The 14,968-nt window shown below is 41.3% G+C and overlaps 1 protein-coding gene across 7 annotated transcripts in view; it reads right to left on the reverse strand.

Annotated features, from left to right (window-relative positions):
- Window positions 1-8,164: 8,164 nt before the first annotated feature.
- The window catches only part of TOLLIP (toll interacting protein), a 66,625-nt gene continuing 59,821 nt past the window's right edge, over window positions 8,165-14,968 (reverse strand). For all 7 annotated transcript variants that reach the window (XM_027808779.2, XM_027808780.2, XM_055722197.1 and 4 more), the window contains one exon: window positions 8,165-9,336. In XM_027808779.2, the coding sequence (XP_027664580.1) occupies window positions 9,122-9,336 (215 nt within the window). In that variant the 3' untranslated portion in view covers window positions 8,165-9,121. The remainder of the gene's footprint in view (window positions 9,337-14,968) is intronic.

Consider the following 14,968-nt stretch of genomic DNA (forward strand, 5'->3'; position numbering starts at 1 on the left):
TGAGGTTAAATCCCCTCACACAGGTCCTAACAGCTCTGCACGCGGGCGTCAAAGGCGCGGAGATAAATGCCCCTCTCGTTTGCTCGCTGTATCCTAGTTGCCCAGATGGAGGGAACAGGCAGGCTGTAGTTTGTTTCCCCTGTAATTAGTGGAGGGGGCCACTAGACAAGTATAAAAAAAAAAAAAAAAAAAAGGGAAAACTTCATCCATCACTACCATTTCATGATCTAAATCAAAACGCATCTGGCTGTAGAAATCAGCGCTCACTTCAGCTGAAGAAACAAATCTATGTATGAATGGAAGCTCCTATTACTTGAAGATTTCTTAAAAGTGTGGTCAATGAACTCAGTAAAATCAGAAAATTCTCCTGCCCATAGTTTTAACAATATTCATAAAGAGGTTCAGGATGTTTTTAAACTGCACATTTGTTTCCTGTGCTACCTAAAAGATTTGGAATGGATTTTCACAGTGAGAATATTGGCTGCCTTTTCTCACGGTAGCTCATCACCTTTACCTGAGCCGCTTGGAGCGTTTACCTTGTCAGTAGATGTTACAGTACAAAACCTGGAATCTGCCCTGAAGGCTCGGCTGAAAAACACAGGGTAACTGTCTGAGCAAATAATTGCATGTTTTATACACGTTTATTTAGAAGTGGAATGCGATCCTGGAATGAAATCAGTAGATCCCTACGTATCGTGCCTTCAGAGGCACGACCTGCTGCCAGACCTGCTGCCACGTCAGGATTAAGCAGTGTGGACAATTAGGCAGATTTGTAAACTTGGTGCAGGTTTTCCTCAACTCCTTTAAGCACCAGGTTAAGATGTTTAAGGCTTCAGCTGCCCTCTGACGGTCACTGCTCGCTTCTCTGAAGAAAACCGAACCAGCAACTACTCTTAATTCTGCTGTGAACACTAAGCCTTGCAGAGCACCTTCATCCACCAGACATCAATTATATTAGCACATAACGTTACTTTTAAATTTTCAGTTCCTCAGTTAGGGAAGATGCAGAGGCTATTTCTCAAAGCCGAATACCACATTATTGCCAGGTAGCTGATAGTTTACCTGGGAGTTTAATTTGGAGATGGCACTGCAATCCAAAACTACAGACCAAGTATTGTGATCATGAAAAAAACCAGCCAGATCAGCACCACAACTCACCGCTTAGAAGAGAATCTTGACTAGTGGGTTTTTGGAGGTTTGGGTATTTTGTTTGTTTGTTTTGTTTTTGTCTTTGTTTGAGTTGTTTTGTGTGGGGTTTTTTTTTTTTTTTTTGGGGGGGGGGGGGAGGAGGTCGGTCTGTGGGGTTTTTTTTTGCATGTGGTGTTTTTGGTTGTGGTTTTTTTTTTTTTTTTCAATCAGTCCACTGCAAAGAAAACCACTGAATTTTCTCTGCTCTCCTTAAAATACAGCTTTGAATTTTTTTTATTTTTTTTTTTTTTAGGAAAATCTATTTTTGTACCTTTTTTTTCTCCTCAAGCCTACACAGAAGAAAACCTGAGGGATTTACACTTTTAAGTAAATGGGATTCAGGAGGAGGCAAGCATGTAGATTTCTCTTTGGAGCAAACTACAATTACAAGTCCAAGGGACCTCTAGGAATTACTTGAAAGCACAGAGATCAGCTAAATAAGAAAACATGAAGACATACATTTGTTCGATACACAAGAAGTTACCGTTGATGTTAAAGTATCTCTTGCTATTGTGTACTAGATCAAGCTCCTTAGAACCTGAATGAGAAAATGCATGTACGCCTTATTTTTATAGCAAAATTTCTGAATAGTTATACGTACAATCACAGCAGCAAAACACAGAGCTCCAAGTTAATGGATAATATTTTAAACAAGAAACAGTATGTAATATGAAATAAAACCCGAGCTCTTTCCCGTCATTTCCATGAGGTGTCAAACCAATCAGAAAGTGCTGCCTTCTCATCCTATGGTATTTACCACGACCAAATATACTGATGCTTCACTGAACATTAAGAATTAGCATAGAAAAGCACTTACCTACACCAGGGAAGGGAACACTCCTTTTCCTGTTCCACTAACTAGTCAATCACGGGGACTACTGTGCTAGGAACGTTACCTACTAATACACGTATCTATGGTGTAACTGCCCATAGTGTTTATTGATGTGTCGATACAACTTCTTCTAAACAAATCTGTCAACCACACTGAGAATCTCAAACAGCTCACCGATTAAAACGTCCCACTGCAAATAAAACCATTGGCAGGTTTTATTGTCTGATGATCTAAGCTGGGTGAATACCTAGGAAATGCTGTTGTCCTGTGAAAGTCAGGGCATGTGTGGAACTGTAATACTTAATCACATGAAAGACATCTGTTAAGTTTTAAATGAGTATCTACAATATATACCCAGAGTTGATCAGCTGGAGGACAGAATTTAGTACAATTTAACAAGCCACACGGGCAAGATACCTGCACAACACTCCTCGTGCAGGGCCCTTCACCTCCCAAACACGTTACCGGCCCGTGCTTGCTCCAGGCTTTCCAAAACAGAAAATGCCAACGTGCAATCAGGTGGGGAACTGGAAAACAGCCCAACAGAGTAAAAGTCATTTGAAAGACTGAATGAAACTATCCTGTAAGCTGGGAAACAACAGCTCCAAATCATTTTGGTTAAAGAACAGTAGGCCTTTATTTATCCATCTTTCCCTGGGTCTGAAGCATATTTTGAAAAAATTTGCACAATATAGAAATACTAAACACCAGGATAAATACACGCCCCCCTCCCCTTACACCATTTCTCTTTCCTCCTCACCTTCAGTGTAACTTTTCCCAGTTCATCTTTTGAAAAGGCACCTCCAGGCAGTGATTTAAGAAGCTCTTTTGTTGATTTTGGCTCCTGACTCCATTCACCTCCCTCCCTCTATTCACATTTGATACCACTTCCCATGTTTTTAATACACCAACTTTACGTCTAAAGAATTTGACATGTTCACCCATATCATCTACTTACCCCACACACGCAGCTCCTGCACTGCTGCTGTTGCCGCTGCAGGTAACAAGGTACCACCGGCTGACGCAGATCCCATTCAGTAAGAGGCAACGCGCTTCCTGGCCCCGAGTTACGCCAGAACATTCTCCCGGATACCTTCACTTCTGCATCTCCTGGTTTCACACATTCGTTTCCTGAGCCTCAAGATCATGTTGCTGACAAAGTCAGCTCAGTCCCCGATTTGGCGTACGAGGCTCCCCAGCTACCGCAGCGGCAGCGAACAGGAGCGCACGCCGCTCACTTACCCCAAGCCTGAACGCGGGAGGTGCGTGCCAAAGGGCCTGCCTGATGCAGAGCATCGCACTAAGCCCTGACATCTTCATGATTTTGGGGACGGAGAACTTTACAAGGAGTTGGCTACAAACCAAAGAATACCTCCTTCCTGCAATGTCAGAAGGGACAGGAAATCACTGACCTCCTTTAAACGACCAATCACACTCCATTTATATTTGTTACAGAAATCATACATTTTTTGATTGAGATCTTAAAATCAAAGCATTGCAGACCTTGAACCCATTTTTATTTATTCCACTTTCTAAAGCCTCTGCGGTACTGAAAGACTCTTAATTGGATTTTGCCTCCAGCAGAAAAGGATTGAGAATTTCTTTTGCATAAGCTTCCTTCACCCCATCCAACCCAACTCACGTAACAGCAAAACAAGCGTTTTTATTTCAAACACAAAACTGGCAATCAAAGAAGCAAAACCACAATGCATTCTAACATCTAATATCACAGCAGCACTGTGGCTGTTCATACAGAGACAGAAACATCATAGTCCTTACGGTCACGCTGACAGCTGACACCGCAGCACTGCAGTGATTAAGCTTCTCCGATTTTCCCAGCTGCTTTCACTGTCGGTTTTGTTCCCTGCACTGAAGACAGCAGCAACGGATCACCTTCAATATAAAAATACTCAGATTAGCCCATCAGGCTGAGCCACTCCTGAGGTACATTTTAGCGGTTCTCCTGTATTTTAGCAGGGAAGACCCAGCTCACGTTAATTCTTTTGAAACATTCCCTCGAATATTCCTGGTCCTCAGGTAATGAGGCTCCAGCTCACATGAATTGAAGTCCTGAAGCATGGTGGGAAGTATTCAGCCACTTCTTGCTTCCATGCTGTGTGAAGATGCTGAAACCTCCAAGACACACACAAACCATCTTTCCAGTTTTTAATTTTTTTTTTTTAAAAAAAAGCGTGCCCCAAAGCAGTTACCAGATTTGTCTTACCAGTTGTTTCAACAGGAGTATTTAAATTTATCATTTTAAAGTATTCACATAATACCCTGTGCCATAGACGAAAAATAAAATCATCATTTCTTTTGGCATCATCCTACCAAGGTTTTGTCATTCAGACGCCCACATTTTAGTAGCTTCAAGTGGTCTTTTGCGAATGGACAAAACCAGCACTTCAAATTTATTACTTAGGATGAAGAGGGAAAGAGTTCTCAGTCATCCTGCTACAAGCCATATGCTGATCTTTGATTTGAGCTGAAAAAATCAACAGTCTCCCCTTCACGACTTCTTAGCAGTGCTATCTGAAAACCCAACAAGCAGGTACCTCAGGGGAGTATCTTCTGTGCAGCGATCTCCACCAGCAGCAGCATACAGGTTAAACCAATAGCTTGTTCCGTTAGTAGGACTTGAATCAAATCGAAACATCCAAATAAATGTATATTAAAGCTTTATATACGTGATCAATTAACGATCAAGGAAACGCAGAGCTGACGAACAAAAGACATCTGAAAACGGAACAGTAACCCAAAGCCTCTCTCACGCCAGCACTTACCGTGTGACCTGCAACGAAGCAGAGCCTGATCCAAACCACTGAGTCCAGTGAAAATATTCCTGCTGGTATCAGGAAGCTCCAAATCAAACCTCACATTTATGGAGAGAAGCAGATGATGTTGTTTAAATGAAGAACCTCCCTCATGAAACGCCCGCCTCATGACTGCAATGATCAGGTTCGTTAGTCACCTGCCGTGAGAAGCGGCCGCTCTGGCCACCCCGGGCAGCACCACACCAGCCGGCCGGTACCACTTGCAAGAGCAGGTTCCGCGCCATCACAGAACGCCCCAGCCTGGCTGGTTCCCTCCTCCCTGCACAGGCTCAGCGCAGCGTTCGCCCCACACGCCGAGGCGCGTATTGACGCGAGCAGGAGCGCTGCGGACAGCCCGCTGCTGGCACCAGCCCAACAGCTGGGAGCAGCAAACAGGCCGCAGGAACGCGGGAGGGGCAACAACTCGGAAGGAGGGACACCATGTCAGAACTGCCAAGACAGCTCTGCAGTCAGAGATGCTATGTGAACCAGATCTTTAACATTCATTCGTTATATACCAGCAGATAAAGCCAGCTCTCACTGCAGCTAAACCGGCACACAGACAAGGTCTATTTGTAACTCTTCACCTGGACACCACTGTCATCTGGAGACGTCTCAGCCCCTTCACGCTGCAGAGCATTTCCCCCATACCCACACACTCTTCTTCCCTCCTTCCCTGCCCTCCAACGTTGTCCTTCGACCAACACAACCCTGCTGTGGCCTCGTTCCACCCTCCGGGCCTCTGACACCGTAACGTTTCCTTGAGTGCGGCACCCAGGCGAGGCAGAAAGAGGCACCCGCCCAGAGGAACGCTTCAACACTTTCCAGCCCTCACCATCCTAGTCCCACCAGATGATCACAGTATGAACCATCGTAACTTGTTAACTAACAAGCAAAAGACCAAAGTAAGACAGTAACTGATACTTGAATTCTAGACCAGTCTACAGACGAAGACTCAAATTGTGGTGCCCTCCAACAGAGACGTAATACACTTTCATTTAGATGATATATTTATTAAATTAGAATGAAAAAGTTAATGTACTTTAGAGTGCAAGAAACACATTTGGACACTGGACCTCAATACAGAGAAACAATGTCTTCAGAATTATTACAGCAAAAAACATCCTCTGTATGGTATTACATATCAACCAAACAAGCAGTAACATTTGTAAGGGAAAAAACATTCAGTACCATCAGCAGATGCAAAGAGCAGTAGAGAAGAAAGTAGCAAGGATCTAGCTAGACAAAAAACATTCCTACCTTTAGCAAGTTTAGGCTCTTGGCAGGACTCAGACTAGTACTAAGAGCACTGACTTTTAGCAGATGCCTGTCTTACACAGCTGGCTTTGGCTCCAAGCTGCTGAAAGCTGTTGAGTAGAAGAGCAGCATCGAACGTAGCATTATCCCATTAGCATTTTGTCAAAAGCTACAGTCATAGCGGGTGACAACTTCGTTGTTTTAAATCAAGAAACAGACCTTCAGCTCCAACACCTGAATTCCACAGACGCTAGATAACCACACGCTCCCTGCCTTTTTTCACCTCTCTCCAATTCAAACCTGACAATGAACAGTTTGACTGAGAGGATATATATGCTGAAAAGCTGAACAGGCTTATGGTAAGTGTTCTGTTCTTTTTAAAAAGATAAAAGTAGCACGTCTTGACGTAAGAGTTTCAGCTATAATGCTTAATTAAAATCAAGACAAAAATTCCCCAGAACAAATAGTTAAGTATAGTGTAACGTGCTGAAATCCACCTACTGGCCATACTGCTCCTACACGTCCCATCTTCAACTCACACATCCACCCCGTTTTGTCTAATGTTTGCTTAAACAGAACAAAAAAATTCTAGAGTCAAGAGCCTCCCCCAGAGGCCCCAGCCCAGTTTATGAATAAACCTGGCGACCCCAACATTCGCACTTACCCCTCCCGTGGTTAGGACTGAAAGGCGTTTATTCTGTGCTTGCAATTGAGCTTAATAGGATGCAGTACGATTTACCAGCCATTAAGTTGAACCACGACCATTTGCTTTTATAAAAAGCTGTATTATGGATCCCAACGTTTTAATATAAAAATTTAAATATATACATTTTCCCTGAATTGTTCCATCCCTAGCAATTCATGTTATCTGTGTAAAAGTTAGAGCAAGACACTCTTCCTGGAGATATCGAAGCATTAAATCCTTACCAAGATTTACCCTTTTTGGGTGAAAATGTCACAAATCCCTGTGCTATAAAGACTAAACACCTCAAAAAATTTACCATGATTGTAGGGAAGGGGCAAGACTAACTTCTTGAAGAACACCCGTTTTATTTTAGAAAATAAAATGCGGTAACTCTACAACTGAAGGACACAAACTATAGCTTTGAATCTCAGTATTGAAAAGCCAATTGGAAGATGTGTGAAGACACTTACCCTTTCAACAGTAAATTTAAGGTGGTAAGGGATTCATTAGGGATTAAAAACTTAAAATCATACGTTATGAAAAGAGAGCTTTAAAAGCTCAGAAGCTGGGATGATTTTTGGTGCTGTATTTTAAAGTTTCAGTATCGCTTTTAATCATAAAAAAATAAATAGTAATGCTCTACTGCCAGTGCTACCTAACGGCTTCTTGAATGCAAGGGGGGAGGAAATAAAATCAGCTTTTCAGCAGATAATGAAGAAAATATTTTAATCGTGGAACATGAGACAAAGCGTGGGGAAGAAGGGAATATGGGTCCCTTTTCCCTATTCCAAACCCAGCTCTAATGTTCTCACGAATCACTCACGAGCCTAGATTTCAAGTGTACATTCATTCCAACTCTTGAAAATATAAAGGTCTATGGCTATTGTAGAAAGTATTTGAAATCAAACATCACAAAGATAAAACAGCAACATTGCACATCACTGGAAAAATAAACTGGTGCATACTATTTAAAGTGCATTACTTTACCATCTACAAAAACGGACACCGCAGAACTTTATCCAGCGGGTGTAACTGGTGCATACTGTAAGATTCCGCAGCTCCAAAATGAACTGTTATCTGAAAAAATAACACTAACAATAAATACAAGCAACCTCCAGCCTCCTCTGAGGATTAGGCTATAAACTCAGATATGTTAAATTTTCTCTCGCAAAGAATTTATTTCCATCTGCATCAAATATTCATAAATTGACTACAGCAGCTGTAGTCTAACAAACCACTGAGTAACTCATAATGCCATTCAAAGATTCTGAAGCTACTACTCGTGCTTCTTATTTCAGATTACAGGAAAATACACAATTTTTCCACTAATACAAAACTGTAATTTTGCTGAAATAAAGGTATAAAGAAAGAAGCCTTATAACCAGATCATAGATTTCTGCTTTTTTAATGTAAGACAACACCTTAAATAATTGTTTACGGCTTCAGTAACTTTCCAGGTAGAAAGAAAATAAAAATCTCGCCTTCTGCACTTATCCTTTGAAACAGCCATGGGAATGCAGAAGTAGGTAGAGTGCAATTAACTGTGGGAGTACATTAAGGCTCAGTCCCGCTCTCTGCCACAGCAATACATACTGTACGAGTTAGAAGTTACTTGTTAGGATTTTACAGATACGTAGCAACACCGTATGGGAGGATAAAGCCCCAAATGCACACCAGGTAATATATTGCTTTGGTGTATGATGAGTAACTGAATAGAAGATGCTCATTACAAACACCAACAGCGCAATTTAAGAAATTTGCTTATTAAACAAAAAATCTTCAATCAGAAACAACTGAATATATCACAGCAATAACTAAACACCACAGGACAAGGTAAGGGTCTTTCTTTTAATTTCCGGCAGACACAGGCTGCTTGATGAAACCTAAATACTTTAACAGATCAACTATGTTTAAAGAGCAAGCCTTCCGGGGGGGGGGGGGGGGGGGGCGGGGGGGGAGGTTTTTTCCAACCTAACAAACAGTAGTAAATCCTGTACTGCATAGAGTTACTTTGTAAGAACAAGTTTATGAAAAGGGGGAGAGAAAGAAAAAAAAAAAGCAGCAGCATTACTCCCCACCCCATCAGAACATAACTACACAGGGCATAGCTGATAGTAAAGATGCTTCAATGCTGCATTGTAGGACACAAGCTAAACTGAGTATGTACAGATTGAGAAAGAAAGTGAAAAAGATCCAAATGTCCAAGGAGAAAAGGGGTACAATCTTTCACACAGGATGCGCTCGCTAACAGAAAGCTGCTGGGACATTCTTCCTCTAGCTAAATCCCTGGCTTGGCAAGTAAAAATAAGTGGCATCGAGGACAAGGACTATGCAGGAAGTGCGAATCTATGATTCTTCAGCTATCTGAAGCAAGGAGTTGATAGCTGCATCCTTGTTCCCCCTCTGAGCTTCAAGCACTGAGCGGATTACTTCCCTGTCCATGTTGGGAAACATGTCCTGGATAGACTTCAGGTCCTCTTCATTACACAGGTGCTGAGGGTTGACCGCAGGAGGTGGTATTGCCACTGGCACCATGCCTGGATTACAGACTGCAGGCATCCCTGCGGGCAAAACACAGAAAATAAAAACCGCAAAACATACATGAGTGGAAAATTAAATTAAATTAAATAAATCAATGATTTTGAAGAAGAAAGCAGCTCATGACTCATCCCAAGTCATCAACTTTTTTTTTTTTTTTTTTTTTAAACATGTACTCAGGGGTGGGGGGGGTTGGCAGAGATTAGACCTAGACCGTTGCAATCACGATACACTGGAACAGGTTCTCTGCCCAAGTTATGTTCCAGAAGTGCTAAACTACAGTATGGCAACAGGTACAGCTCAAGAATTAGGTATGATTTGCATTAACCAGGAATACACATCACTAACCAAACACTAAGCGCATGACAGAAAGGTGTGGTTGGCTGCCCCCCATCATATTTTAGCCCCTAGTGTATTCACGTTGTGATGAAAAAGATGATTTTACACCAGCAATATGCAGAACTGATACTGAGACATTCAATTCATGCAAGCTCCGCTGCATTCAAAGGAAAGCGAAGTACTTAGGTTCACAAGAAGACTCGATGACACTCATAAGCAAATTTTAAGCAAGTATTTTTCTCTGGTTAAAGTTCCATCAAGTTCAGCCTGCAAAAGTCACAAAGTGGCAGAACAGCAATTCCTCTCATGCCTACAGGGGTACACACTGCTCCAACCTGTGCTGCTGCCAGAGGACAACATTCATCTGACACTTACGAACTTCTTGTACATCTGTGAAAACTTAAAGCACTGTCAGTTTACAAAGACTGTCTTAGGAAATGAGTTTTCTAATTCCTGTTAAAAGAAATTATTAGACTTAAGTCCCTTTTCATCACTTAACTTTTATAATTATGCAAAAATCCATCGCTGAAAATACCTTTTGGTTTTATAAAACTAAAACCAGCTGTAGTATACATCTAAGAGCTGTTATCACTTCTGAAAATGCTGTATTTCACGTCTTGTCTAAATAGTTCCAGACCTGACTGCTGTAGTCCCACACCTTTGGGGTGGCTTTTCCAGTTCTGCCATGCTGGTGCCAAGGAGAACTACGTGCACCTCTGCACAAACATGCGCCGATTCGCACAGCCGCCTGGTAAAGCCTTTGTGTTTGCTCTCTATGTGTATCTGAGCATTTTGTCCACTGCTTGAAACACTATCCACCTGGTATGTGAAGGACCTGGGAGTCCCGGTGGCCAGGGAGTTGCCCACGGGCCAGCAGTGTGGCCAAGGGGCCAGCAGGATCCTGAGGGGCATCAGGAGGAGCAGGGCCAGCAGGTCGAGGGGGGTGATCCTCCCCCTCTGCTCTGCCCTGGTGAGGCCACATCTGGGGTGCTGTGCCCAGTGCTGGGCTCCCCAGTTCCAGAGGGACAGGGAGCTGCTGGAGAGGGGCTGGCAGGGGCTGGCAGAGGCTGCAGAGGTGATGAGGGCATGGAGCATCTCCCGTATGGGGACAGGCTGGGAGAGCTGGGCCTGCCCAGCCTGGGGAAGGGAAGGCTGAGAGGGGATCTCATCGATGCACACACATCTCTCCAGGGCGAGTGCCGACAGGACGGGCCAGGCTCTTCGCAGCGGTGCCCAGCGACAGGACAAGGGGCAACGGGCACAGACTGCAACACAGGAGGTTCCTTCTGAATGTGAGGAAGCACTTCTTCACCTTGAGGGTGCTGGAGCGCTGGGACGGTTCTGCCCAGAGAGGCTGTGGGGCCTCCTTCCCTGGAGACATTCAAAACGTGCCCAGATGCAATCCTGTGCAATGTGCTCTAGGAGAATCTGCTCTGGCAGGGGGCTGGACTAGATGGTCTCCAGAGGTCCCTTCCAACCCTGACCGTTCCATGATTGTTACAGAATAGTCTACAGTAATTCAAAGATCTTTATGTGTGTAATGACCAATCAAGAAATCACCACCAAATGTTAGTTTTTTCTTTACATATAATACTTTTAACACCAGCCTTACTATGTGATTTTATTTCCCATTTACTACTGTAAGATCCTTCTGCAACCTGCTGCAGTCAGAGATTTCATAAATTGCTAAGAGTTTTTGTTTTGACAAACTGCCTGTTAGCCCCCTTCCCTCAATTAGTTTTTTTAAAAAATATGATGCACCCCCCAGACCAAAGGCCTCCCTCCATTAGGGGATGACTCATTACTTATCTTTATCTGTTCATCAGCTTTTCAAAATAGCTCTTACAACCACAAGAGGACCTTTATTGTATCAGAGCATCATATGACAGGAAGAGTCCTTGCAAATAACGTGTTCAAAATGCAGCTGGCAAGATGATATGCACAGACCACATGATCCTTACCCACATACTCATACGCCTACAGTTTCTAAGGTATGAGCTTTCCCTACCTAACCATGTCCCCTTCTCCTAAAGTTAACCTAGTTAGTTGTTTTAATCAGCTCTTTCTAATCTCCATAGGTTTTAATCTGTCTACGCAATAGGAAACAGTTACCTCAGAACTGTTCATAAAAGAATTCTCAGTTTGCTACCCTCCAGTCTTCTGAATGCAAGGCTAATTAAGCAATAGGTTACATACTGCAATTGGTAAAAAAAAAAAAAACGTATCAGAAATGCAAGACTGGGAACAAATGTCTCTTACCTGCATTTTTTTACTGATCATCTTAACAATTATGTGTCTCTTCCTCCCCCATGCTATGGTCTCATGTTCCAAACGGCTTTTTTTTGTACTCCCTTACATACTTGTATCTTTAGAGTCACTTAATTACCTGAACGATTCTAGGTTCTCTGCTTCTTTAACATAAATAGTTCTACACTCCTTACACATTTGATCTTCAAAAGCTTTGTTATCCAACCTTATTACCTGTTTAGATTTAATACGTAATTTAACTCTCTCACATTCCCTTATTCGGGCAGATGTCCCAATTTTTGGCACAAAACCACTTTACTGTTGTACAGCAGAGGATTTTTCTAGGGTTCAGCAAGGGAGTTTTTTTTTTTTTTAAATCTGGCATACATTTACTTTGAGAAGCTAACATTTTTTACATAGTTTTTAGTACACCAGTTTAAAAAAAAAAGCAAGCTAATCTCAATTACTGCTTTTTAAGTTAAACAAAGGTGAACTGTTAGCGTCACCACTATCATACATCTTCAAAATAAGATACTTTTTGAACCAGGTTTCATATATTACTCAGGAGTAGATCAAAAGCTGCTTGTCTTCTATTGGAATTCTAACTGCTCAAAAAGCATAATAACATAAAGCAAACCTACAACCAACATAGTTTTCAAGTATGCCTCTTTGCAGCCTCATCTCAGCATAATGACTGCAAGTACTTAAGTGATCAAGTACATTGAGACTACATTGTACTACTTTACTCAGACTTAGTATCTCCTAAAAAAAAAAGCAAAGAGCAATTCCAATACTTACCTTGCCTTTCCAGATTTTCTTTGATGTATTTCATTAAAAATGTCTATGCTCACTAACATACATAATTTTAGTATCTCAGTGAATATCTTCTTTCAATAAGCTGTATTAAAATTCACATTCAAGGTTGTATCGGCTAAACTCATCTTAACTTACATCAGTTCTGGCTCAAAAGGTACTATAGTTGAATATAGTTTGACTGCATACATTGCAAATGTGATTTTACTTAACATACTCTTTGCTATTTCTTTCCTCACCCTGGACTTCTGTCCTATCTGAAGGGATGCATTACTGAATTGTAAGCACCTCCATACTCACCAATGTTCTCCAATTTTGATTTTAAAATTCCCCTTGTAATCATCTTAAGTTTTATTAGAGGCAAAAAAGAAACTAGATGCTTTAAGTCTAATGTACAGGCTGCACCTATTTGAAATGGTTCATGCTGGCAACTAAAGAAGTGTCCTTCTCACCATACATTTATTACCTACACATTGGAACCACGTCTCTGCCAGGCCACACCACCAGGACACCTATCGCCTCTTCCACAGCAGCCTAAAATTTAGCTCTAGAGCTTCTTATGCCATTTGGACTACGGCCCCTGGAATTCTGTCTGGCACTATGTGTTTGAACATATGGCAAATCAGACCACGTGTGCACCCTGGAGTCAAACCACTGTGCAGTCCTCCTCAACACTGCAAACGGACTTTACCCAATAATCGTATCGAGCAGCATTTCAGACTGCCTCTTCCATAGCTTCAACAAGTCTCAACTCCTTCCTCACATTTCCTACAAAAAAATCTAGATATTTACAACAGGTGAACAAAGACACATGGCCTCAAAAAAAAAAAGTTGCAAAGTACCTGAAAGAACAGAGCAATGGAAGTTGTGTTTTACATCTAAAGTTTCCTAAAATTCTTTAGTAAGTCACCAGCACCCCAAGATTATCCAACTATCAGCCTAACTTGTGTAGAAACTGCCCATACCGGTCACTTTAAAAATATTAATCCAAATGAAACATGAGGCTCACTGAGTACCACAGCATCCTACAGCTTACCAATAGTTTCAGTGTCTTGTAGATGTAAAAAAAAAATATTAAAAAAATAAATCTAGATCAGCACAGTTTTTCTTACTGCTTTCACCAAAACAAGATAATTATGAAACTAGATAGCTGTACAGGCAGTATTATTTTTAATCTATATTATTGATTTTAGAGACAAAGTTCTTAATAGCATTGTTTTCCACTGAAGAATTTCAAAACCTATTTTCTCAGCTCTTAACAGTTCTAGAATTAGTTTATGCTGTCTACAACTACACTATATACAAACAGGTGTTACTATCACAGTGATTCTTAATAAAACCCTCCATAATAAATGCTTACTTGTTACAAAACATAACATTCAAGCTATACAAATACCAATGTAAAGAGTCCCTTGGTTTTTTGCTTTGTTCCACACTCAGGCTAAAAGCATCTATAATTTCTGATTTATAAAACAGTAAGCAAGACTTAAGCATAAGCTTGAAGGAACTACACACTAAAATTTGGCATTTATTATAACTTTCTCTAATGACTGCATATATATAATTTGCTAAAGTTATTAAATGTTCAGGAAAAAGTTGCTTTACATATTAAGCACCTCATTTCCCTAACAGGTGAAAACAAACTAAACCACGTAAGAATTCACTGTCAATGGAATTGCACGTTCCCATTTTGCTCTCAGATATTAGGTAAGTGTTATAAATCAGAAGAATGAAGCAGTTTTCCAGTTCAGTGAAATGGCAATGGCAAACATGCTGACATAAGCAGTGACATTCCAATACATGAAAGAAGCACGTACAACAGCAAGTCAATCGCTGTGAGCGCCAATGGAAGCATCAAAGCAGAATTAACAGGGTAAACTTTTTCTACCTGCACACAAGGCATTACACACTTTTTATTTTCTTTTCTGGTTCAGTGCCCTGTGTTTAATTTCTTCACTCGTTTTTACTCTGTCCCATGCATAGTCCCTTTCAAAGTAAACTCGGGAACATTCTCAACACTAATTCTTCCATTTAAATGAAGAAATCGGTATCCTTTTTAAAAATACACAAATAGAACTTAATGATATTTGCTGCAGGAAAATCAGTGCTAAAATATGTATACCACCATTCCTTTTTTTTTAAAAAAAAAGTTCTTCTTTGCAAACTACTAGAACAGCGAAGCGTACAGACCCACAGAAAAATTCTGCAGTTCCACTGCTCAGAATAAACCAAATTGTGACAACCACATCAGTTTTA

This window comes from Falco cherrug, chromosome 10, assembly GCF_023634085.1.
Source record: "Falco cherrug isolate bFalChe1 chromosome 10, bFalChe1.pri, whole genome shotgun sequence".
NCBI classification, from domain to species: Eukaryota; Metazoa; Chordata; class Aves; order Falconiformes; family Falconidae; genus Falco; species Falco cherrug.